Here is a 26870-nt window from a genome sequence, read left to right on the forward strand (position 1 = left end):
TCCACCTTCAAGAAAGTTCTAGCACAGCTGTGAGAGGTGTGGTTAGCTGGCAGTCTCCAGCTGTTACTTTCTTCAGGGTCCACCTCAGACTGTGAGATAAGAGAACCCTGGTGGTGTAATGGTTAAGTGCTACGGCTGCTAACCAAAAGGTCAGCAGTTCAAATCCACCAGGTGCTCCTTGGAAACTCTATGGGGCAGTTCTGTTCTGTCTTACAGGGTTGCTATGAGTCGGAACTGACTTGACGGCAACAGGTGTGGTTTTTTTTGGTTTTTTGGGGGGAGTAAGTACCTGGCCAATGGCTGAGCAAGGCAGTGGTAGCTGACTGCATGCTTTCTTTTGGGCACCTTCCAGCCAATGACTCAGCAGAGTGGTAGTACAAGGATCCAACCATTTTTGCCCAACTTGGCTCTCCTCAAATAAGCAGCCTTTGCTCTGGATCTCCCAGGGGGGCTGCCAGAGACTGAGATATCTATTGCAGTCTGACAGCTCTGCTGCCCAGTCCTGCCTTTCCTTTTTCCTTCCAGAGGTGTAACTTCACCAACACTCTTCAACTCTTAAACTCCATCTCAGTATCAAACTGGCACAATGGGTATCAGAGTGGCCCAAGAACATAGGTGATATGACTAGACAGGTCACTTTCTGACTGGCTGGTAATGAGGCCTCCATCCCTGGTGGCTAAGTGGTGCGCAGACAGCCCCTAGTGCAAGAAGGCTGTCTAATTTTACAACTTTAGATGGAATGGCCGACTGGTGGAGGGAAATGCAGTGGTTGGTGGATGACTCAGGTGTTTCAAATGTGGTGTGTGTGTGTGTGTGTGTACCAGGGATGACAAAAATAAGAACGACAAAACTGAATAGTTGTTACTACATTGTATTGATGTCCTGCAAGTAAAAAACCAAAAACCAAACCCAACGCCGTCGAGTCGATTCCGACTCGTAGCGACCCTATAGGACAGGGTAGAACTGCCCCCATAGAGTTTCCAAGGAGGATCCGGCAGATTTGAACTGCCATCCCTTTGGTTAGCAGCCCTAGCATTTAACCACGACACCACCAGGGTTTTCTGCAAGTAGTTACTGAAAACTTGAGGCCTATTAACAAATGATTTAAAACTAACTATGAGAGTCAGACTCTCTTTTGTTTATGTGCCAAGAAGTCCTCATCTCACGCAGTAGGCAAACAGAAAAAGCTGGAGGTCAAGCACAGGATTTGATGGCAATGCTGGCTGAATGCCAAAGAATGCTCAACCAAACCAGGCTGTTATGTGATGGTCAGGGACAAACCAGGTGCTGTGATCCGATGAACATTTTTTAACGTTTATTCCGTAGGAAGTTATTACTCAAGGATAAGGAACCCTAGTGGCAAAACAGTTAAGCACTGGGCTGCAAAATGAAAGATTGGCAGTTTGAACCCACCCAGCGGCTCCACGGGAGAAAGATCTTATGATCTCCTTCTGTAAAGATTACAGCCTAGGAAACCCGATGGGCCAGTTCTACTCTGTCACATGGAGTTGCTATGAGTCAGAATCGACTCAATGGCACCTAACAACATTACTTAAGGGGGACTGAGTTTTCTGCTAAGGGGGATGAAAAAAATTTTGAAAAGGATAGTAATGATGGTTGCATAACAAGGTGAATGGAATTAATGTCACTGAATTGTACATGTAAAAATGGTTGAAATGGCAACTGTTTTGTTATAGTCTATAATTAAAAAAAAAAAGCTTATTTTGTATGCTGAGTGGAGCTGCTGAAGATGGCACAGTAGTGGCAGGGAGGCCAGCTGGGAGGCGTTTACAGTAGTCTGCTCAACAGATGATGGTTTGAATCCTAGGTGGTAGCAGTGGGACTTGTGAGAAGGGATTGGATTTGTGATATATTTTGGCAGTATGTCTGACATGACTTATGGTTTATATGTGGGGTGAAAAGAGGCCACAATGACGACCCTAGATTTGGGGCCTGAGCAACTATGTGAATGGTAGTGCCATTAATTTGTATGGCAAAGATTTGGAGAGAAGGAGAGTTTGATTATGAGTCAATTGACTCAAAGGCAGTGGGTTAGGGTTTGGATAGGAGCCCTGGTAGCACACTAAGTACTTGGCTGCTAACCAAAAAGTTGGCGATTTGAACCCACCCAGCAGCTCCACAGGGAAAAAGACCTGGTGATGAGCTTTCATAAAGATTACAGCCAAATGGGGTCTGTCACATGGGGTTGCTCAGAAGGAACTGACTTGATGGCACCCAACAACAGGGTTTGGATATCTTCAGTTTGAAACACCTCTGAGTGCAGATTTTGAGTAGGCAGTTGGTATACTAAACTGGAGCTTGTGGAGGAAGTCAAGGCAGGAGATATCTGGGAGTTATCAGCATGTATTTATTTAATGCTATGGGACTGGATGAGGTCACCAAGGGAGACAGTATAGCTTGAGAAGTACCAAACCCGGTCACATCTCCTTAAAAATCTTCATTATTTCCCAATACTACAAAATAAAACCCAACTTCCTTGGTGTCATATCCCAGGCCCTCTACATTCTTGCCCCAGACAGACTTCTTTCATCTCATGTCCCACTATGTTTTTCTAGAGATAGTCTATTTAGCTACATAGCTGCCTCTGAATACTTTGCCCTGTTTGGAATGCCTTTCTTCTGCCATCTTTCTCAGCTTGGTGAAATCCACATCTATAAAGTCTTAGCTCAGGTACACTGCAGCCAATCCCTACCCCATCTCCCCACTCAGAATCACCTCTGAGCTGGAGAGTGAGTGAAAAGTGACTCAACCACTGGGTTTGGAGGTAGACAGCCCAAGGCTGGTGCGGCCCAAGGCTGGTGACTCTAGATGTTATCAATTGGCTCGGCTCCTTTCTATTCTGTCATCCTTAACATGTGACTTCTAGCCTCACTGATGTCCCGAAGGTTGCCAGACTGCTGTTCCTCCTCCAGTCTCTCATGCATTGTAGGATGGAAGAAGAGGAAAGAAGCCACAAGCGGGGATGACACTCATGTAAGGAAAGCAACTTTCCTGGAAATTCCCAGACTACTGTCTAAGTTTCATTGGCCAAAACTGTGTTACATGGCCCACTGACTATAGAGAGAGGCTGTGAAACATAGTGTTTTGGCTGGGTACTGTTATGGATTCAGCTGTGTGCCCCAAAAAGAGATGGTGAAGTCCTAACCCCTGGTACCTGTGAATGTGACCTAGCTTGGAAATAGGATCTCTTTGAAGAGGCTATCAGTTGTGGAATTAACTTGATGGCAATGGTGTTGGTTTAGTTTATCAGTTAACATGAAGTCATACTGGAGTAGAGTGGGTCCTAATCCAATGAGGGGTGTCCTAATAAAACAGAAGGGATATAGAGAGACAGAAGAAAGACATCCATGTGATAAGTTATCACAGCAAACCAAGGAATGCCTTAGGCTATCAGAAGAAAGGGTGTTCCCCTCGAGCCTTGAGAGAGAGGAAGACCCAGCTGAGTCCCTGATTTCAATCTCCTAGCTTCCAGAACTGTGAGACAATATATTTCTATTCTTATAAAGCCACCCAATTTAGGCTGAAGAATTGATGCCTTTGAATTATGGTGTTGGCGAAGAATATTGACTATACCATGGCCTGCCAGAAGAACAAACAAATCTGTCTTGGAAGAAGTATAGCCAGAATGTTTCTTAGAAGCAAGGATGGCAAGACTTCGTCTCAAGTACTTGGACATGTTATCAAGAGGGACCAGTCCCTGGAGAAGGACATCATGCTTGGTAAAGTAGAGGGTCAGTGAAAAAGAGGAAAACGCTCAGTGAGATGGATTGACATAGCGGCTATAACAATGGGCTCAAGCATAACAACGATTGTGAGGATGGTGCAGGTCTGAGCAGTGTTTCATTCTACTGTACGTAGGGTTGCTGAGTCAGAACTGAGTCAACAGACCTAACAAGAGGAAACTAATACAGGTACACTGCCACGCTGAACCAATTTTAGACACCCCACTGGTAAAGGAGAATGTATGTTGGGCAGGCTCCCAGCAGGGTCTGCCACATAGCTGAGTGCTCTTCCTTTACATTTAGTCTGATACTGAGAGCTGTTTTGCAGGACAGTTAATAATTTGTGTGTCTTTTTCACTAGGTTTGAAGCTCCTTAATGGTAGCTGATGTATAATTTTCCATGTTTGGAGTCCCTCGTCCTCATCTAGCACACAGGAGGTATTTACTAAATCACTTTTTATTTATTTATTTATTTTATTGCTAAACAACTACAGATTGCTTTAGCCATGGTTCTGTGAATAAAGATGGGCCTATGTGGAAGGCAGTTTAGAGTAGTTCATTGAAAGAAACTATATTACAGTAACTGAATAGATTATAGGAAAAAGGACTCCAGGAATCAGGTCCATGTTTTTTTGAAGGTCCCTTCTCCCCACTCCTTCCACCTCCCAAACATATTCTAATAGCCTTCAAAGTGAATTATCCTGTTTTCTCATTTAATGATTTCCTCTGCAACATAAACAATTATTCACACGTAGGCTGAAAAACACTGAGCCAAACCAAGAAAACCACTCCAGTGCTTCACTTATCTTCCTAGGATGCCCACCACCATCTGTGGGTGTGGAATGAGATCTTGATCCAGAAGTAACTCCCTTTCCTCCTTTATCATTGTGATTTCCCCAAAATTATACCATCAGCCCCACAGAGGATTCAATTGACATTCTCCATAAATAGTAGGAAGACAGAAGTTGAGATGCTTTCCAACTGATATGCCAAATGGTCATTGGTTTCTCTCCCAACTCTTAAAAAAGGTGAAAATAATTAAGCCCTGGGACTTCTGTTTATGACTCTTTGGCATTTAAAGTCTCAGGGTGTAATGAAGGGTATCAAGTCTACCATGATAAGGTTTTTTTTTTTAATACTGTCCACTAATAGAAGTGGGCTCCCACAAAGGAATAAAATAGCAAAGCTAAAGATAGCCTATGTTTCAGGATGAGGCCAGACCCTTGTTTCCCTCTATTTTATCCATGCCCGTGAAAAGTTCTCACTCTCTCAACATATCGCATCATGTGAACCATCAGTCAATACATGATTTGGATTTTATTCAGAAGTCCACAGGACATTGTGTAGTCCTGTTTTCCTGTTCGCCCATTTCAAGTGCACCATCCACAGTGCAGTGTTGTTCTGTCTCCTCTGTGTGTCCCCACCTCCCACAGGCACCTTCTGGTCTTTACAGCTGTTCTACTAGTATGCAGCAAAGCACTCAACAATCCTGGCCAAGAAGACATCTCTCATTCAAAATGCTCGTGACAAACAAAAAGAAATAAGTTTCAAATATTTACTTGACAATTGTTTTATTCAAACCAAGTTTAAAATGTAGTAATTTTTTTCTTAAAGAAAGGGGAAGATATTTTATGGGATTTCATATTCAAAAACATCCTACCGTTTTTCTAAAATTTAGAAGGTAAGATCCTTGTAGCCAATGTAGTAGACAACTGCCCCTAGTGACAAAAAGCCCTCCTGCCTTTGGCTAAATGTCAGGTATTGTTTTCTGGTTGTGTGTATGTGTGGGTGGGTGGGTGGGGGGGGAGTTTGTTTTCTGAGAAGGGAAGAAGTCTTTATTCTTTAGGTTTGTTTTTGCCTCAAAGACACTTCTAAAATAAGTATTTAAAGTTTTATTATATAAAACTTATGATGACACGAGCTGTGTAGTCCAGCTTTTAGATGATATTTTCAGACCAAAAAAGACCACAATTGACAGCTGCCTTTTATTTAGGTAAAGAGTCATGGTATTGTCATCATTTAAAAAAAAAAAAAAAAAAAAAACCCACACCCAATGCTGTCGAGTCGATTCCAACTCATAGCGGCCCTGTGGGACACAGTAGAACTGCCAAATAGGGTTTCCAAGGAGCGGCTGATGGATTCGAACTGCCGACCTTTTGGTTAGCAGCCGAGCTCTTAACCACTGCGCCATCAGAGCTCCACTGTCATCATAAGTCCTTCTGAAGAAGAAAACAAGAAGTGAGGACTCTGGTTCTACTTAATAAATAAAGGAGTCTAAGTGCAGGGAGGAATCCCGGGGTGTCACAAAAGGGTAAGGCTGTCAGCTGCTAAATGAGAAGTAGGAGGTTCGAGTCCACCCAGAGGTGCCTCAGGTGATCTACATCCAAAAAACTATGGAGCACAGTTTTACTCTGATGCACATGCGGTTGCTATGCGTTGGTATCGTCTGAATTGCAATGGATAACTGGATTAAGTACAGGAAAAGCTGGGATGGTGTGGGAGGGGGTCATGAGAATTTCACATTAAAATAAATACATACATTTGAAAGTGTTGAAATTCTAACTGGAGAAGATGAAAAGGTAATTCACCAACTCCCTTTCTAAGCAATATAAAAACACACAAACCAAATGATGCAAAAAATCTTTTTAATCTAAAAACTCATTTCCCAGGGCTCATCGATAGCCAAGCCCTGCCAATTTTTATCAAGTTTGACTAACAAGAGCTTTCCAGCATTTTCTTCAGAGTAAGATAATATATAATAGATTTTGATAAACCCTTCTAAATTAGGACATGATCCTGCAGGCAGTTAAAGGAAAAATAGCCACAACGTTTTTCTTTGGTATAACCAAAACGATATCCAAAAGCTAGCAAATGCTGACGTTTCAAGGGAAAAGGAATTGCCAAATGGAGGTTTCAACTCGGTAAAAACAGTTGTAAAAGGAAAAGCTCCGCCCACAGTTCTGTAGTGCAAGTTTTCAGATTTCCTTTTGAAAAATAATTTTATTTCATAAGCAGGAAACACATTCCAACAGTGTATCACGGACTCCGCTCCCCCTCTCATCTCTTCCCCCCCTTGCATGTACACACCATCGTTGCAGTTCTCAAAGAAGGTCTCAGCTGCTACTCAGGGAGCCAATTCATTGAAAAATTACCCACATCTCTAAAACTCGGGCTAAAAGTTGCGCGTCTGTGGCTGCATAGCAGCGGGCACCAGTTCCAGCGTTGCCATTACCACATTTGTCATTTTTACAAAAAAGAAACAAAGCCTTTTTTCCCCGGAAAAAAGTACCTGAACCAGTTAGTCAGCCCTTTCCCACCTTCTCTGTGTTAACCACACAAGCCTCACCTCTAAAGCACTCACGTGTATCTATCCATGTGTTCTGTGGAGTAAGAACCAGCCAATCTACCACAGCAGTGGTCCTCCCCCTTCTTAGGAACTCACTAATATCCATAAGCATAATACTTACAAAGCAGTTACCACCTAGTCCTTTACTCTAGCTAGTTGAACTCTTTCTTTTCCCTATTTCTGTACATAACTGCTTCTTTAAGTGTGTGCATTTTTTTTTTAAATAAAAAGTTTTCAAAAAATGCACACACTCACATATACACACACCCAGCATTTAGCAAAAAAAAATCTTCCCCAGGAAGCACTTCCAGAAGTTAAGCTTCTACTTTCTTTTAAGCCACAGGGCAAGTGCCAAGTGAGTCTGAATACACCCTCTCTTATTCTGCTGGGCTGTCTGGCTCAGGGCCACAGCACCAAGGCTGAGGGGCTCCGGGTCCAGCCAGTGATGGGTACCTAGCAGGGCTGCCATGAGGGATGTATTGCTCCTCTCCCCCCACACCACCCGGGAAAGTCACATTCTTGGTCCTAACTCTCTCCCGGTGGAGGACCTCCACACTGTCCTAATAGGTCCCTGCCGTCTGTGCTGGCCCTCCCATCTGTGGGGCCAGCAGAAGACTTTGCCTGCGGGGAGGCGGCGGCGGTCTCTTCGCCCCGGAGCAGGCTGCCCTCGTCCATGTCGCTCCTGGCCACTCCATCCGGCGAACCTCCCCTCGCAGCTCCCAGAGCCCGGCGAGCTCTGCTATCCACCGGCTCCACCGCCTCCCCTTCTCCCTCCGAGATGACTGTCATGGGGCTGCTGTGGATTCGATTCCGCATGCTATACCTGCTGCTGGCGGCAGAGGGCGGCGTGCGACTGCGACCGTACCTGGGACCGGAAAAGGACAAACTCCGAGGCATCAAGCCTTCACTCCTGGCCCATTCCTCCTGGGCCCTTCTGTTCTTGCCTGGGGAACAGCTTGATGGGCTCTCGGGTGTGTCTGCACAGGGCTCCGACTTTGATCTCTGGAATCTAGGGTCTGTGTTCTTGAGCATCTCAGCCGCCGACATGCGGGCACTCGTGTCTGGCCGACTCCCCTTTTTCAGCAGCAGAGCCTTGAAGTTGTCACTGCTGGTGCTGCTCTTCCGGACACTTCTCTGAATGGATCCCACCTGCTTCGGGGAGGTCAGGCTGGGAGCAGCACCAGTGGGGGTCACTGGGGGTGAGGGAGAATGGTTTCGGGAGTGATCCTCATCCGAATCTTTACGGCCAAGGACTTTCCTTTTGGATCTGAGATTTAAAACAATCGTGAAGATGAAAGTTAAAGCCCGTCCAGCAGCCACAACCCGCTTCTCCTCCTGTATGTTATGTTCCATCACTATCAACTTAAGATTGACTTTTTTTTTTTAATATGGAAAATTTTGAACACACACAGAAAGAGTATTCATTGTATTACTATGTAAATCCATGACCAAGTTATGATAGTCATTAATTTACGGCCTTAATTTACTTTCATCTCCACCTCCCCTGGATTATTTTGAAACAGGTCTTCAGATAGCATATTAAATGTACTTTGAATAGGACATTTCCAAAGTTTTTAACAAATGCCACTTTTCATTTAACTCTCCTATCCTGAACTGCTATATTGAACTATTCTGAGTGAATTTCAGGGTACTGACCACCTTCTCTTCCTACTTCTACTTCTCTTGTTTGGTGCCAGCACCTGAACAGACTTAATAGATAAGCCAACTCCCAGAACATACTAAGACATGCTCCCACCTCAGGTTCTAGAACAACTTTACAGCTTTACATTCATTCTCATTCTGGAGCTTGACATAAACCAGTCTTCCTGAGCTCTTATAGGACCATATGTCAACTTCTAGAAATCGAGTTTTCCAAAAACAAGAATGAACCTTCTGCGCCAGGTCCTATTTCATGACTGACTTCAGAGAACCTTAATCTGATCAAGAAAATGTGAGGGGTGGGTAGAGCATGAGAGAGGAGGGGCCTATCAGGGAAGGTAAAATGTTTCTGTGGTTATTTCTTGTTCTCAGTTTCTAAGAAAGAACCTCCCTATTCAGTGCGATTTCTATGACTAGCAGAACAGAGAGATTAAAGCAGTCGAACCAGGTGTCTTCATTTCAACAACTCAGTGACCATGTAATTGCTTAGGTAACTGCAGGTGGGCCTTGCTTTAAGGAAACTCATACAGTGAATGAGATCAAGACTGCGGTATGTATATCTCTCTTCCTGCTGTAAAATTCTAGAATATCTGGCAAGGAAATTTGTGAGTATTTAAGAGCTGAATTCGAGCACTATCACCTTCTAACTGTGTGATGTCGGGGAAGTTACTCATCTGTGCTGCACCTCAGTTTTCACACTTGTAAAATGGGGATGATAATACCAGCCTCATGAGTTTGTGAGGATTAAATGAGATAAAGAACACAGCATCTGTAGTCACAGAAACTTGAGTTAAACCCCACTGCTAAAGCTTCCTTGCTATGTGACCTTGGGGACATTGAATTTTCTGATTCTGTTTGCTGTCTGGAAAAGGGGAATCACAGGATATAGCAAATAGTTTATCAGTAAAGAAGGCTGCAACAACAGTTGTAAAGTGACAGGCACAGAGTGAGTGCTTAATAAACTTCTGAATGTCATTTAGGGAAATCTAATTTTTTCTTCCTGCCACCAGGCCAAGGCATGGATAGGTGCATGTTGGTTATCCTAGGCTCAGTACTCCCAGGGTCTTCTCCCTGCTTCCAGAAAAAGAGGAATCACTAAAGTAGAGGGAAGGGAATGGTAAGGACCCAGTGCTGAGGCTGAAGGGTGGCCAGAACTGAGGTGGTGCCAGCAATGGACTGGCCGGGCACCCTTTGAGACTGCAAAACCTGCCCTATGATCCTGTAGTTCAATGGTCCTGCTTACTAGTTGATACGAGCAGCAACTGGTATAAGTTAATGAACAAATGACCAAAAAAAAACCCAAAAACCCAGAAATAATAAAATCTCAGAATTTTAGAGCTGGAAAGGACTTTAGAAATGGTCTAGTCCGGCCACTTGGGGTTTCAGAGAAGGTTACTGAGGTCCAGAGGGTAGAGTACCACAACTTGTCAGAATGAGAACTAGCATTTAATGGAGTATCTTTCTACTTATACCACACAACTTTTACTGCTTTCTCCTCAAAAGCTGCTCTGCTCATCTTCTTTCAAGCTATTGGTTTGTGGTTTGATTTTTTTATCTGGTTTTTAAATGGTAAGGGGGCTCTGAGAGCCATAAAACAAGCCACGGCTATATTTCATCAAAGTGATGTCCTTTAGTTATAGATTTGCAATATGCCAAGACAGGATTTTATAAGAGCACTGTTGTTTCTCAAGAGCAGCAGCCTCTTAAAAGGAGAATTAAATCTAAATACATCAATTTTACATATGTACATTACAAAAAAAGATGGCTATAAAAAGTGCTTAAACAGTTAACACTGGCTCAACAACTAATTACTTCAATAAATATAAAAACTTCACGCCTCAAATGGTGTTCTATATTTTCCATCTGGCTTTAAATCTGAAGTGAATTAATTTGCATTATAAAATTGGAAAGCTATGTTTCAATTTGGATATCCTTTACTTAAAATAATGAGCTTAGGTGCTGAAGGACATAAAAACAAAGCTCTAAAAATCATAGACTTTGGAGGGATTTTTATTATGTTGGCTAATCAAATTAGCCAGTGAAAACCCTATGGATCACACAATGGTCCAAACCACAACCAATCATGGGAACAGCACAGGACCAGGTAGTGTTTCGATCTGTTGTGTATAGGGTCACCATGAGTCCATGGCCAACTCCATGGTCGCTAACAACAACATAGTACCAATGCAAACACAGAAATTATCATGTATCCTTGCTCTGTCTTTGCAATCCACACCCAAGGCCTATAGCCTTTATTTCCAAGGCAAAGAAATACAGATGGGCTGATTTCTGTATCTGCAGTAGATGTACTCTCTAGCAGGAACACCCACAAATTTTTTGGTGCCTTAAGAAGGCAGGCAAAACAAAATACAGAAGAGACCTTTGGCATATTTTTAGGAAAACCATGTAGTAACTTGGCCCCACAACTGTTGGGTTTCCTCACTGAGACCAAGTATTTAGTACACAGAGCAACCAGGCAACCCAGATCTCTTCTGCGGATTGTTGTTAAAAATGTATCTGCCTATGTACTTAGCAGCCCAACACATTCCGCACTAAATCAAAGAGTCTGAGTCTTGGGGGAATTTTCTAACAGTTAAATTCCAGTTGGTTTTGTTTAAATCAGAAAGTATTTGAGTGCTTATTGTATGTCTAGCGTGGTTAAAGTTGGAAATGGCGTCCTTATAAATTTCTAGAAAAGCCATTAAAGTTGGCTTTCAAAGGATGCAGCATTTCTCATTTCTCTGTTTTGAGAAATAATTTGGTAACTAGCTACCTAGGAAATATAAAAGGGCAGCCTTTAGGTTCTACTGGAATATTACATTAATACTAGAGCTGAGAGGTAAAGAACTTAATTCTTGATAAACTCCTTAATTCACCACCTCCCCCCACCCCAAATGACATGTTTATATATTATATGAGGAGCTCCAGGTCGGGACAGCATGACGCTTTCATCTCATGTGACAGTCTTTTCACTTAGCTTTAAGACTTGGGAAAACAGTGTTGACACAAGGTTATTCACACAGAGAATTGTTTCTATAGGATGGCACTGTTTCAGGAGGGAAAAGGGGGACCTTGGTTCAGGGCAAAAGAAGGTCTTGGCAGCATAAAGGCATCCATGAGAGTTGTCTGAAAATACTGTGGTAAAGAAGTCCAGAAGGAAGCAAAAGGCTTAAATATAGCATTATGGTTTAAAGCACTTGTACTACATGATCTTACCAATTTTTACAGTAACACTGATGTAGGAGCACTCAGCTATTTACAACCAGAAAAATGATGCAACAAATAAAACTTGAGTGATAAACGATATTCAGTCTTAAAAGTGACCACATATAAAAAGGATAACAGTTCAGGCAGTTATTTTGAAAATTTTACCCAATATGTATTTTTAAATACAACCATTTCTGAAGCCAGTAGATGGCACTAGTGGTACATAGACCAATACCAAGCCAACCCCGTCGTCAAGTTGATTCTGACTCACATCGACCCTATAGGACAGAGTAGAACTGCCCCATAGGGTTTCCAAGGAACGGCTGGTGTATTCGAACTGCCAACCTTTTGGTTAGCAGCCGAGCTCTTAACCACTGCGCCACCAGGGCTCCAGGAGTATACAGTAGTGAGCAAATTTCTTTTGCTCCTATCTAAAAAGAGAAGTTCTCTTTCATTTAAACACTGAGGTAGCCAAAGAAACTACACTACAAAATCCAGATTTTTTCTGTAAAGTTAAAGAATAATAATAAGACACCCTTACGGAGGGAGGAATGCCAGTCTGCGTATCCTAAATCCACAGACCACAGCAAACCTCACCCTGGACTGGACCATGGACGGCTCTAATCCAGCTTGTATACTTTGTCACAAGACGGACATGTTGTGTTTCTTGCCAGCAGGAACAGTGCCTACCAGAAGTCATCATATAAGCCTCTGTCTCCAAAGTCATAAAAAAATCAGTGGAGCAAAGTAAAACAGAAACTGGAGATAGAGAAGGAATACGAATAAAGAAAATACATGAAAAAACCATCAGTAAAGGTAGTGAATCCTAATTGGGTGACAGAAGAAACCATCTGGAAAAAAAATCAAGGAAATGACCTTTTGGGAAGCAGAGTGATCAAACTGATTCAAACCAGAGGGAGGAGTTTGGGGTACCTGTGAATAGCTGCAAAGAGGTCTTCTGTGGTCCTGGGTCTGCTGGGGGTCATCACCTCATCACTCCCTTCTTCCCTGAGGAAGTCGAAGGCCTCTGAGGAAGAAGCTGCTGTGTCCGTCTCCAGCACCCCAGCTAAACAGAGAAGCAAACATGCAAATGAACCAGATGCACAAGGCACTTGAGCGTCCCCCAAACTCCCCTGCCTTTCTGACCAGTGAGAACCCAGGAGGTAGGGGTGTGTGTGTGTGTGTGTGTGTGTAGGGCGGAGGGGGGCCTGTAGTTTGGTATTTTGTACGGATGGGGGTGGGGTGGAGAAGTGACACTAGCTAAACTCAACTCAGCCTGAATCTCTTTACTGCTCTTCAGAAGGGAGATGACAGATTGTTACTTGGTATTGGGCAACCTGCAGACCACCCCTATTTTCTGCCATTCTGTAAGTCCTTCCTTTAGCCTACTGCTTGGATCTTGATTTTTTTTTTTTTTTTAACTCATAAAATGCAAAGTTGCTAACCTCCCGTGTTGAGGCAGCCCAGGAAACCCACATGCTGCTGGCTTAAACTGCATCTCATTGGATCTACTTCAGCTCCATGTGTGAACATCCAACAGCCGGGGCTGCCTCAGCTGCTACGGCCTGATAGGGATGGGAGAGCAAAACCCAGACTTACCCCCTGCATCCTCCTGAGACAGGCGTCGCTCCCCACCGCCCACAACGTCCGCGCTGCTCTCGGCGCCGCTGCCTTCATCGGAGGTGCCCGGCTCTTCCTGCTTGAGGGCTGGCGAGGCATCGGGCTGTACCATGGGGGCATCGGCTTTCCCTCTGCCAAGGGACGCAGATCCTGCAGCTCCTCCCTCAAGAAGTGAGTTGTCAGAGTCCAGCTCATCAGAACCGGTTCTGGCTGCAGAACTCCCTTTTGCCTCCTTGCTGTGCACAGAGTCCACCTTTCCCCTCGCAGTGTTGGGTGGGTCTCTGAAGGCTTCACTCACGTTCTCTTTGTGCTCTGCTGCGAAATCTCTCTGAGGAGGTGGCACCACAAGGAACAGTTTGGGCTTCTTTGAAATAGGAGGCGGCTTCCTGCTGGGTGAGGAGCCATGTGGCTCCATTGGTGAGCCAGGCTGCTCCTGGACTAGTGCAGTCCTGAGGCCAGACTGCGCCTTTGCGCTCTGCACAGTGGCCCGGGCTGCCACCTCAGCATCCATCCCTGGAAATGAAGCTCCAGAGGCCTGGGCCGGCTGTGCTCCATCTCTGCAGCTCTGAAGGCCGACACGCTCAGCTGCACTGTCATGGTGACCCTGACTCTCGCTCTTGGCAGGAGCTGGAAGTGAGTCCTTTGCGGAGGCATTCTGGCTTTTATTCTCCATTTCATTTATGCTATTTCGGGATTTCAGGAAAGCAGATGGCTTTAAATGATACTGTGGAACAACCGGAGTTGATTTTTCCTGAGATATTCCTTCAGACAACAGCACGCCCTCAGTTCCTGAGTTCTTTTTCACCGGCCTCAACTGTACCATCTGTAATGCTTCGGTGGTTATTAGGGGCATAGGTGGTCTAGTGCTCTCCTCCTTGTTGTAAGGCTGCTTAAAGGCGTCACAGGAGGAGCCTGGCTGGCTAGACTGTTTGAAAGAAGGCCTGGTGTCTTTCATCAATTTGGGGTCAAGGGGTGGGGCAGGTGGTGGAACTGAAGAAGGGAAGAAAGGTGGAGGAGATGGAAAGGAAGTGGATGGATCTGGAGGAACGGGGCTGAAGGATGTGGGAGGAGGAGGAAAGCCTGCTTCAGTCGGGGAACACAATGGAGCCAGAACTTCTAGTGGTGGAGGGGGGAAGACAGGAGAGTGAGGCAGAGGAAAGCTCCCGGAGGAATCCGCTACAGGAGGGGGAGGAGGCGGAAAAGGAGACTTGTCAGCAAGACACAGAGATGGAAGAGGAGGAGCCAGAGGAGAAGCCACCGATAAATCCAGTTTCTTCATAGTTCCACTTCCTTCAGTAGAAGTATTAGAAGAAAGAGAAGTTGAAGATGAAGAAATGGATACTGAGGATATCAGTGAGGACTTCCTTTCTGGCACCTTGGGCTTGGCCTTCCCCTTCCCATTTGCTGGTGACATGGACTTCAAAAACACAGGCACTGGGGTGAGGGCTGTGGGTGTATTAGACTGGCTGGAGTACCCACTGGATGGAGAAGTGACTCTGTGTGACTTCTCTGGGGATGTGATCTTTGGTTTGACTGAGTTACCGGGCACTTGAGGCATCGTGGCCCTGGACCCATCTTGGACGGGGTGAACCTGCTCATTTCCAGCTGCTGCCCCACTGCTGGCAGAACACACCCCTCCCGGGTTCGCTGGGTCTTCTTGCACACCAGTATAGTCGATGTAGTAACCCCAAGGGTCCGTGTACTCTGACTTCAGGCTGCTTGTGTCGCTCTGCGATGGCGTGACCCCGCACAGGGAGTACACGTTGGGGGTGGTGGTGGAAGTCATGCTGCTGCCAGCACTGACCGTGCTTTGGCTGCGGGAGCGGGGCAGCCAGGGCTCTTCTAAGTCACTGCAGGGGCTCTGGGAGGCCGAGCTGCCGTCCTTGCACTGCAGGTTCAGCTGCAGAGATTGCTGGAGCGTGGCGATCAGGCTCTCATTTAGCACCTGCCCATTAGACTGGGCACCCTTCTTGGGAATCCTGCGGAGAGAGTCAGTCCGAGAGGGTGGCAGTGGAGGCTTCTTTGCTTTTCTCAAAGAGATGCTTCGAGAGAGGGACTTGTCCTGGTAACTTGGCTGGTCTGCTTGATTTTTCTGAGCTCGTCCATCAAAAACATTGATCACGCTATGTCTGGGGTTCCCAAAGCCATCCCTGCTATTGCACGGATTCCCTGATCCGTGTCCAGAGCTGGTGTGCACAGGTGTGTAGTAGCCATTGTGGTCCACGGAGCACAGGGACCTGGCCTCCTGTTTGTTTGATGTTTGGTCTAAGCTGCAGCTGCTCAGGTTACTGACAGGAGTGGAGTAACCAGGTGCTACAAACCGTGTCTTCTGTGGGGATGCCCTCCCCTTACCTGAGGCTTGATATTCCCAGGGCTGGGGGCTGCTGTGCACTCTGCCTCCGGAATAACTCGACTCCCTCTTGCCATCCACCTCCTGGGGATGGCTTGGGAAGTTCAGGTTGCTTCTACAATCATATGTCCCAGCTTGGGACCCATTCTCCCTATTTGCTGGGGTATTGAGAGAGCCTGTTGAGTCATAAAGGGAAAACAGCATGGCGGCATCAGGTGAACCGGTATCTAAGGCGGCCGGTGAAAGGATGGTGGAGTGAGTCTTATCCCAGTGGCCACTGGAAGACTGATGACCTTCTTTTACAGCATGCCTGGAGAGGCGGTGGTCTCTGGGTCTTACCTTTGCACATGAGGATGGACTGGCAACTCTGCTGTCCAGTGGCCCTGAACTCTGAGCAGTGCGAATAACAATCATTTCTGAAGAGGAAGAGAGTGTGGCATTTGGGATGATGCTGGTGGAGTAGGTCGCGTGAGGAGAAACCACGCAAGCTGGGCTGGTTCCGTTTTCAACCTCGAAGTGCCTCAGCTCCTGGGATGGAGGCCTCAGAAGTATTCCGGTCCTTGAGGCACCTCCCACGTGTCCCAAGGTCTCATCTACCTGGTGATGATCCCTTTGGTGGTAGAAAGTGCTGTCCTTGTCTTCCGCAGGGCCCAGGGCACCCAGTCTTGACTCGAGGAGCTGCACATTTGCCCTTGCTCCAGAGCGTGGAAGACTGTGGAAACCAGCATCACTGTTGAGGCGAGAAGGGAACACAATGCCTGCAGAGTCGCTCAGCACAGACATGTTCCCAGAGGAGCCTGAGAAGTGGCTCATCTGGGCGGCAATACCTTGCCCCTTTTGTGCCCTGATTCTTCTCATTGAAGGTGGGACAACTTTCACTTCTTCAGTCTGGCAGCTGGAGTCCCTGGTTTCTGAGCGCTGCCCTGCAGACCGAAGGCTGTCAAGCCTCTCTAGTGTAGAGTAGTGGTCTGGGGTGTGCATTGAGTGACCCCCAACATCCTCTTGGCCAGTGCCTGATGCTGGAGATAAAGCAGAAAGAGGCTTGTTATCTGAAAATAAAAACCATACTCTCACTCCCTTCTGTTAGATTAAAAAAACAAAAAATCTTTTCTACTTGACCTGGTTTCTCTTCTCCTGTAAGCAATAAAATGGGTTTAAACCGATCTTGAAACCTCCTAAAATAAAAACCCTTATTATGAATTTCATGTACTTCTCAATTTGTATTTCAAATCTTCCTATAGGTAGAATTCTCAGGCACCGCCTTTGAGATCAAGGCTCCTGAGTGCCATGTGGAGGGCAGCTTTTCATATTAACTGCCTTTCTGTAAGACTTCAAAGTAGCCTTTCACCCGCCAGGCTGAGGACCGACTCTCTCGCCTTGACTGCAGGAAGCACCAGTCAAGCACTGAATTTCTTTCCCAAAGGCAGATGAATCTGGTAGTTGAACAACAGGGCTACAGAGATTTCTTTTATGAGGGATGCTGGCACAAAGTGGTGCTAATTAACATTAATTTTTTTATGTAGAAGAAACTCCTAAGAAAAATGATTTACAGGCCCATCTGTGTTTCCAACATGTCATTATCCATCTTAAGCCATTATCATCTGTCTGTTGGTGACATTCAAAATTCAACAGCAATCTGTTGTGTTCTGGTGGGGGAAAAGCAGCAGGACCTGATCTCGTGAGCATTTCTTCAAATGACGGCTGTTTGTTTCTTGGAGCTTTACCACCACACAGAGAGTAGTGTGTTAAAAATGAAGCAGGGAGAACAGAGAGGGAAGTGGGTGAGAAAAGACAGTCAGTGTAGGTAAATACTGAGTTCAAGCTTCCTGGGAAAGAACAGAAGCTTTAAGAAAAAAAGAAAAATCATAAAGCCAAGAACTTTTCCAAAGTGTACTGGGGTGGGTGGGTGGGGGGGGGGAATCCACCTGTGCATAGTAATTATTAGGACAAATTAAATCTTTACAAACAGTAGCAAAAAACCACAGTTCCCTCTAAGCTGTTTTCATCCAAAAAGGACCTGAAGTATCTCAAGCATGGGCTTCGCTGAGTGATGCTAGTCGAGCACCCATCTGTACCACTGCACAGCTGGACATGGACATTGGGAGTGATGCGGTCCCCGAGATTGCCCTCCTTTCCTCCCCACATAAATCGACCATTACGTGGGACTTGCCCCTGACTGGCTATAAAGAGCATTTGAATAGCAAAGAATACTACTAAAACGGTGGCAATATGTTTATGCCAACACGCAGAGGAGATGTCACCCCATGAGGAAGGTTCTCCAGCATAAAGCCCTTTCCTTCATCCTGATTTTGGAGAATCATCTTTATTTTTAGATCTTCACCAAGATATATTTGGATATACTTCCTCCCCCACCATCTGCCAATACAACTCACTGAACACACATACACACTCACATGTGCGCACACAATGTTCTATCATCAGCAAGACGGGATGTGGGCAAAAGGGCAGAAGCAGAAGAAAACTCAGCTTTGAGGAAAGAAAATCAAAAGGTGAAAGTTTTAGCCATTTGGTATTTTAGAAGATGGGTGGTTGACTTGTATGGTTGTATTACTTTGCAAAAATGCCAAATATTTAAGATACCTTATTTCATCCAACAATGGGTTTTAGTTTCTTTTCTTTCAAAATTGAAGTCGTTTTTGTACAGGGTTAGTGATAGATTTTTAACTGTCTTTGAGTGCTATGAAATCATGATATTTTCAGGTAACATTTTTGAACATTGAAACCATTCTAGACTTCTGAAAAATAGGAATATAACTCCCTCTCTCTTTTTTAAGCCTTTTACCACCTACAGCCAAGTATGAGGAGCCCTAGTAGCACAATGGTTAAGCGTTCAGCTGCTAACCAAAAGGTTGGCAGTTCCAACCCACCAGCCACTCTGGGAGAAAGATGTGGCAGTCTGCTTCCATAAAGATTATTGCCAAGGAAACTCTATGGGGTAGCTGTGAATCACAATCAACTCACTGGCACACAACAACAACACAGCTAAGTATAACTTTCTTATCAAGATATTATTTTTTCTAAATAACTTCAAAACTATATGAAAAAAACTCATATATCGTTTATCATAAACCACCTGACTCACAGCAACCCTACAGGACAGAGTAGAACTGCCTCATAGGGTTTCCGAGGAACGAACTGCCAACGTTTTGGTTAGCAGCCAAACTCGTAAGCATCATTTATCATAGGGACCATCAAAATTCTATTTCCAGAACACATCCTCCAATATTTTCACAGTATAAAAAGTCTCCAATATTACAAGAATCAGATGAATGCTATGTGCACTATGGTTAAAGAACAGGAAAGCCAACAGCAAACACAGGTAGACCTCTCGGGTGCTACTGAAAATATTGATGGGGTTTATCTGATTTGAAAACATAATATAAAGAAACAATATGTCACAATTTTCCTCTACTTATTATATAATACCACAAGGGATTTCCCATCAAAAAATAAATAAATGTAATTAAGGATGGAAGAAATCTACAAGTTAGTTTACTAAAGGTATAGTATATGAGTATTTAAAGTCTCGTCAGGTCTTCAGTAATGTTCTTAGTGCAAGCTATCAGAGATTATTCAAAACATGACTCTAGAGAGTCTTTCAAATGAGGCTTTTTCTGCTTGGGGAAGACATAAGGAGACACGTTTCCAGGAGTACTCAAATAATTATGTAGCCAAATAAAATATTATATACCAACAAAACAATCCTAATCTGAGTCTAGAGGATTACACCTCACAACATGATGTTCAAATATATTTCTGTCTAGTTTTAAGACAGTAACATTTAAGAAAAAGTTTGAAATTTTGTCCCATTCATTTAAATGGAAAGCAATAAATTATAAATAAAAGTCATCAGATATGCATTGGAAGTAAGCAGTAAGGATCATAACTTAATTTTAAAATATTAAAGAGTCATTATTTAAGGAATTTTAAGTAGAAAACTGCATGTAACTGAGCAGAACATAAGCCTGTAACTCATGGAAGCACCTGTGTTTTTGGTTAGATTTTTAAAAATCCAAAGCATCTAGGAATGTGGGGAATATTTAGTAGACACGGGTGTATTTTCCTAGGGTGCCTTTCTCTCAGTCATTTCCTTTTTTATCTCATTTGTTTCACTCGGCCATGTTTCCCCATGCTTTATATTCAGAAGAAGACTAATTATGAAAGAAAACATGAAGGGTCTACTTTTGATAATTATTAGTTAAGTAATACAAGGCTTCTAAACCAGACTTTCTGTAAGTACACAACATCAGGATAAAGGGCAAGGTCAATCAGAATTCTGGAAGTGAACGGCACAGATATATGATTTGATTTCTTTGCTAAATGAGATTATATTCAAATGTTATTCTCCCTCATTCTATCCACTCATCCTCCAACTAATCTATCTATGAAACTAGAGTCATATCTAGTTGTCTGTATTTTTAACTAGCTCTAACTAGATACAGCTGTTTCATTGACCTCTAGCTGTGATCCAGGGCGGTGACCCACTGTGAACTACCTCATGTCTGGTAACAGTTACCATGCGTGATGTGGGGAAAGCTATTCTCCTTCATCCAGCATTAGTGGTTACTTCAGTTACTTAATGTCACATGAAAAAGAAAAACCAGTGTGGGCTCCAGGGACTCAATCATTGATTTTAAAAATATTAAAATTACAAAGTTTCAATTAACCTGGCTGGCCAGATCATTCCAATAAGATCAAAGAAGCAACTGAGTTACTGGCTACATATAGATTAATTCAGAGATAAAAGAGATAACATTTTTTAACTCTCAAGTTCTAGAATTTCTAGAGAAATCTGGGCTCCAGGGGCTCAATCGCTGATACTAAAAATGTTAAAATCACAGAAGATAAGATACACCTGGCTGGCCAGATCATCCCAATAAGATCAAAGAAGCAACTGAGTTATTGGCTACATACTGTTTGGTTCAGAGATAAAAGTAAAAAATTCTTATTGAATACTTACGTATATATATCTCACATATTTTGGACATGTTATCAGGAGGGATCAGTCCCTGGAGAAGGACATCACGCTTGGTAAAGTAGAGGGTCAATGAAAAAGAGGAAGACCCTCAACGAGATGGACTGTGGCTGCAACAACGGGCTCAAGCATGACAATGATTGTATGGATGGCACAGGACCAGGCAGTACTCCATTCTGTTGTACACAGGGTCACTTTGAGTCAGAACCAACTCCACAGCACTTACCAACAACAACATCTTTACCTGGGGGCCAACCTATCCTTATACTCGCAGCACAAAACCATCTCAAGCCGATCTGTTTTGGCCACTTACAGTGTAGCCTACCCAAACCATCAATCTTGTTAACTTCCAAAGCCTCTCAGCTGCCTGTCCTTACACTCAGTCACTCCTTTACATTAAGGCCCATCTCCTAAAAGACCAGTTAAAATATAAATGTTACCTGAGTGTTATAATAAGTTAATCTATTAAATATGTATTGAGTGTATTAGTACACATTAGTTTCTAACATTAGTTAGCTGTCACCTAAAGGAGGAAAAAAAAATGTCTGAAAGAATGGGACATAGCCAGTTAAGTTTTGAGGTGAGGGGGAAGGCTACATGGGTGTCCTTAGTGCACAAGTTTAGGGAAGGTGTCTGGAGACCTAATGCAGCCAAAGGAGGGCTGGCTACTAAAAGCAGCAGCATGTGGGGACATGAACCAGACAGATTTCACAAATCCTGTGGATGCACCTTGCCTGTGTTTCTAATAAACCCTTACATTATGGGATAAGGCAAGCACCTGTATGTCATCTGGGTCGTTGGAGCTTTTTAACAAAGCACAAGACAAAACATCGGTATCCTCTTCTGATTGTTGCTGTAGTATTGAAGGCAAAGTATATATACTATAGAATTTGATTTCAGTAAGAGAAAATGTCCTCTGTAATACAAGGTATTTAAGCAGGGGTGTGTATGTGTGTGGTGGTAGTGGTGGGGCCAGTGGGCGGGGACACATAGGAACAAGGTCTCTAGCACCTGCAAGCTGAAATGCTACCACTCAAGGCACTCAAGGTGCTATAACAGACATATCACTATTGTTAGGATAAAGTGGTTTTGACTCAAAGACTAATAGACGAGTTCGGAAATAATTATCCTGAGTTTCATGGTTAAAAAAACCAGTTGCGGTTGAATCAATTCCAACTTGTGGCAACTCTATGTGTTGTAGGGTAGAACTGTGCTCCATAGGATTTTCATGGCTGTGACCTTCTGGAAGCAGGTTGCCAGGCCTTTCTTCCAAGGTGTTCCAGGGTTGGTTTAAACTGCCAACTTTCCGGTTGGTGGTTGAGCACGTAACTGTTTCAGCCAGGGATTCCACGTTTCAGCGTTATGTATCTTCAAAAGTGAATTAAAAAAATACCAGGTAGTCACCTGGTATTTTCTATATAGAATTATGTCCATTGGTTGACCAAAGTGGCAAATTTCAAGATATTTGGTTATTAAGTTCTCTACAATAATTAAAACTGTGATTTATAATAGTAGCAGGTACTAAGTGCTTCATGTGTATAAAAAAAAAAATAAATTCATTTAATCCTTAAACAACCCTATGAGGTAGGTTCTACTGACACCATCACTCCCCTTTTTCAAGTGAGGAAGGAGGCTCAGAGATGTGGAGTAACCTGCCCAAGGTCACCCAGAAAGTGAGTGGCAGAGCCTGGATGCAAACCTAAGATGTCTGGCACCGCAGTCCCTGCCCCTGACCTACTACGCCATAAGGTCTCTGCAGCCATAACCGATGGACTCCATAAAGAAGCGAGAAAAGGAAATTAATACAGAAAGCATAGAAAGAGGAGAATGAAAGAACTATCCAAAGCATTGATCAAGGTAAGAAACAAAACGGAGAAGTAAAAAATGAACTAAACAACCCTCTCCACCAGACCCCCAATTTTTTGTTTTCTATTTTTATTACAGGTTGAAAATTACTGAATCAAAAACTATGAGGTTGTTTCGCTGGAAATACACAAAGGCAATATCTAACATAAACGCAATGAGTATTTCCTATTACATTGACTTTGCCAATAATCCTAGCTTGCTGCCTCTCTGATGACAAAATGCCACAAGCATTGTCAGTATAACTAGTAATGTCTGTCTTCATAATCTGAAGTCCCAGAATGAGTTTTTAGTCTCCTGGAAAATTAAGATCTAAATGAAAAATAAGTTCAATTGCAGAAATATCCAATGTTTGAGGTACGTAACAATGGTGACATAACTATAAATTTCTATCATCCCAGTTTATAATTTTCATACAAGCTCTTCCCTCTACCTTCTCACCCAAATTCAATAAGTCATCTGCATGGGGTGTTAAGATTTGCACCTCATGCCTCATTCAGGAAAGAAGCTGGCCTTTGGGGGCAACCAACGGCTATCAGAATGTATTGATTTTATAAGCACCACGAATGAGGTTAGCGTAGCAATGCCAGGCAGCAATGAAGGGCAACAGAATACAGTTCTGATGAGCCATACCTAGCTCCTTCTGTATGTTGTCAGGGACTCCTGTAATAGTCTTTCTCCTTTTGACTTTCTTCGGTCGTCTTACCAGAGTGTCTGTGTAAATTAGAGACCGCCGAAGGCTGGCCTGGCGATCGAAATTCTCCCCTAATGTAGAGCAGTAGAACAAGCAAAGCAATGTTATTTCCAAGCAAGCTGACACCATGCACTTTCTTCCAGAAGCTTGTTGTAAAATGATAAGAAGGTATTAATAATGATGTTAGCCAGTCATATGATGATGGATGCTGAAGGGCAAAAAAGGAAAGGAAGCACATTAGCACCATAAGGCTGTTTTCTAATTTCTGCTATGTGTGTGTCCTTCCAAAGGCAGCACCTTAGTCTCCTTTCAAATGAGTCAGAGTAGCAGGCACAAATTTGTTAATAACACACTGGAAGAGTGATTCTGTGTTATTTAAAAAACAGGCAGTTGTGGCAGTGTTTCACATAGGTCCTCTGGTCACAGAATACCTCTTTGTATCAGTGTGTATATGGTGAGGGCAATGAAGATGTTTGATTCATGTCATCTTACAGAGACTAATACAACAACTTGTTCTATGTGATGAAATAAATAACTTATCAAGAGTTCTGGGATGAAGAGCCTTTTCTTTCAATCCAGGAGGCTGACAATTTGAATAAACTGTGGTCATTTTTATGGTGTGAAAAATATCTATAATGAAAAAAAGCCTTATAATGATAAAGTACTTTTCTAATGAGGCCCAGTAGCACTGCTGTTGTTAAAACCAAACTGCTTCTTGCTGCTTCCTAATCCCTTTTTAAAAGTTGATCTTCATTCAGACATATCAGGTGATGTTGCAGTCAAACCTGAAATGTCACAACCACAAAAGATAAAACCATCCAAGCTCCAAGGAATTAGGAAGCAAACCATAAGAAGATGAATAGAAGACACACACCACTAAAGGCACCAAACTCTCCTTGCTTCATGACTTAAAAAGACCATCTTCTCTGCTACACTATACATTTCTTAAGAGAAGGGACCATGACTTATGCCCCTTAGTATCCCTGACAGCATTCAGCTCAATGCCTGGCACAGAGTAGTGACTCAGTAATATCTATTGACTTGAAAGGAAGTGGATCATTCCCTTGTGCTGAAAAACAGCATCACTAGTTATGGTTACTATTTTAGAATAAGCTAGCTAGCTCAGGCATCAGTACATCGCCAGCGTGTAAAACTGTTTAAGTACGTTTAACCTACATGGCAAATTAAGGAGCATACTCTCATGTACATATATTTAATATTATGCATTTTTTTTCTCCTCAACTCTTAGAACATGCTAACTCCCCACAGGAGTAGAACTAAAGGAATTAAATCAATTTTCAAGCCAGAAGCTCACTGTGTTTATGTTCTATCTTTATGCTTGGTGGGCTTCACTCTGGTTTTGAAATAATACATTTATTGGCATTTTTCCTGCTGAACCTTACTGAAAATCAAACTGCAGCATCAATGCTCACCCAAATAAATGAGCACATAACAATTTCCTACAGGAAGCTACACTTTTATTTCAAAAATGTTTTGAGCTTTACGAATGTATAAAAACCAGGAAGCTATACGTCAGTTCAACCACCTGAACGGAAATTTTTATATTCAAGGTTCCTTTATTCTGGAATATTAGACAAACTAATCCCTTTACAAAATACCTGTGTGTGTGTACGTACAAAGAGATCCAGAAAATGGATCAGTAAATGTACAGTTAGCTACTATATATAATCCCTACATTTCTACAAAACGTTAACTCAAAAGTCAATTACATTTTGACGTAATGCATATTGCTCATTTCTTTAGTGTCATTCACCTTTCCTGTATGGCATTTTAATGGCCTCCTTTTAAACTCTACTCAATTGTTTTTAATGTGTATTCACCTGTTCCATGTAATTCATATCCCCTTAGTCATTTTTTTTTTTTTTAGTCATTAGACTGGAGAGAATGAAAGCTCAAAGAAATGACACCATGTTCTGTTGTGACCGTGCATATCACTGCAAATAATCCTTTATCCCTGAAATTCTAGTTACTCTAGGTTAAATTTCCTAATTTCACGATAATACATTTTACCCTAATTCCGTTAAGGATTATCACATTTCATAGCACAATCTTCTTATCTTGTAATATTATCTCTGAGGTGTTTAATCATATATAATGTAATTATACTTCTGCATTTAATCAATCAAATAACATCATTAATATTCTTACAGGAAACATGTGCCTGTGTATTCAATCTAGCAATAAAAATTATGCTTTGTTCTAGAACATAGCTACAAAATAGTTATAATTTTTCCAAGGTGATTAAGTATAGGAAAACACATGCATAAAGATCACCAATGCTATTTGTAAAGCGTGTAGATTAATGTCATATTACTTGTTTAAGGCTTAAGAAGACAAAAGTGGAAAAATGCACATGGAACTGAAAATAATTCAGGCACTTATTTATGATAAATTTCTATGGAATTGAAAACAGAGTTCTAAATGTAATTTTTAAATAGCCTATAAAGTTTTTAAAAGGTCTTCAATAACTACCAAAATGTTATCAGCCCCTTACAAGCTCGCTCCTGCCGAGGCAAAAGCTCTCTATCAGGAGTTCACGGCAGTAGCCTTAGGGGCACAGCAAGAAGGCCGCAGGTTTTTATCCTAATATTTTATGCAAACTTACCCTTACTGGTCTCCCGATATTTTTAGGTTCTGGACCTACGGACCATCCTTTGTATGGACTGATTATCGATGATATAATTATTAGTAATCTATATGTCTTGACATTCTAATGGTTGAAGCTATTAAGTCTGAACGTGTCTATTCTGTACTTTGTACACTGCACAGATCGCTAGCCCAGCCCCTTCTCAGGTTATAGAAGTGATAAAGCAGACAATTTTGCTATCTTTTAACAGATCTTCTGAGTTTGTGAAAGATCATCTTTGAGCTTTATGTGCTTTGTTATTTGTCACATTATCACAGATGCTTTAAGCCTGAGTAAAATAGTCCAAAAGAGCTTGAAGTTCAGGTTCCAGCTTAACATATTCTAAAAATTTTGTATTTCAAACGAGTTAATTCTTACTGGGTGATGTTGGAATTCAAATTATGGACATCAAAAGGTAAGTTTACCATCCTCTTAGATCTTTTAAATAATATTTTTTATAATCATATTGTTATTTCACTTAATATTTTTATTTCAAGTAATTTTTCTACTTGAGAAAATTAGAAGATGAGAAAATCTGTCATTCAGAAACATCATAAAACTATTATTGTTTCTTTACTTCTATAATGTTACTTAAAATAACCCTTTGAAAAAGCAGGTTAATTAAAAAAGACATACTTTCTTGAGATGAATGGTTGAATCATCAAGTTTTCTGATGCCAGCCTTTGGTGATGTAGTCTTCTAGTCTCACAGGCAATACACACACTGCATACGCGCACACATACAC

At 42.7% G+C, this 26870-nt stretch overlaps 1 protein-coding gene across 5 annotated transcripts in view; it reads right to left on the minus strand.

The window, feature by feature from the left end:
* Positions 1-6406: 6406 nt before the first annotated feature.
* The window catches only part of NHSL1 (NHS like 1), a 170112-nt gene continuing 149648 nt past the window's right edge, over positions 6407-26870 (minus strand). For 4 of the 5 annotated variants that reach the window (XM_049902089.1, XM_049902080.1, XM_049902117.1 and 1 more), the window contains 4 exons: positions 23418-23549; positions 13555-16944; positions 12889-13021; positions 6407-8356 (listed from right to left, as the gene is read on the minus strand). In XM_049902089.1, coding sequence (XP_049758046.1) covers positions 7615-8356; positions 12889-13021; positions 13555-16944; positions 23418-23549 — 4397 coding nt within the window. In that variant the 3' untranslated portion in view covers positions 6407-7614. The remainder of the gene's footprint in view (positions 8357-12888; positions 13022-13554; positions 16945-23417; positions 23550-26870) is intronic. The other variant, XM_049902098.1, reaches the window with a different exon arrangement.

This window comes from Elephas maximus, chromosome 1 (assembly GCF_024166365.1).
Source record: "Elephas maximus indicus isolate mEleMax1 chromosome 1, mEleMax1 primary haplotype, whole genome shotgun sequence".
Lineage (NCBI taxonomy): Eukaryota > Metazoa > Chordata > Mammalia > Proboscidea > Elephantidae > Elephas > Elephas maximus.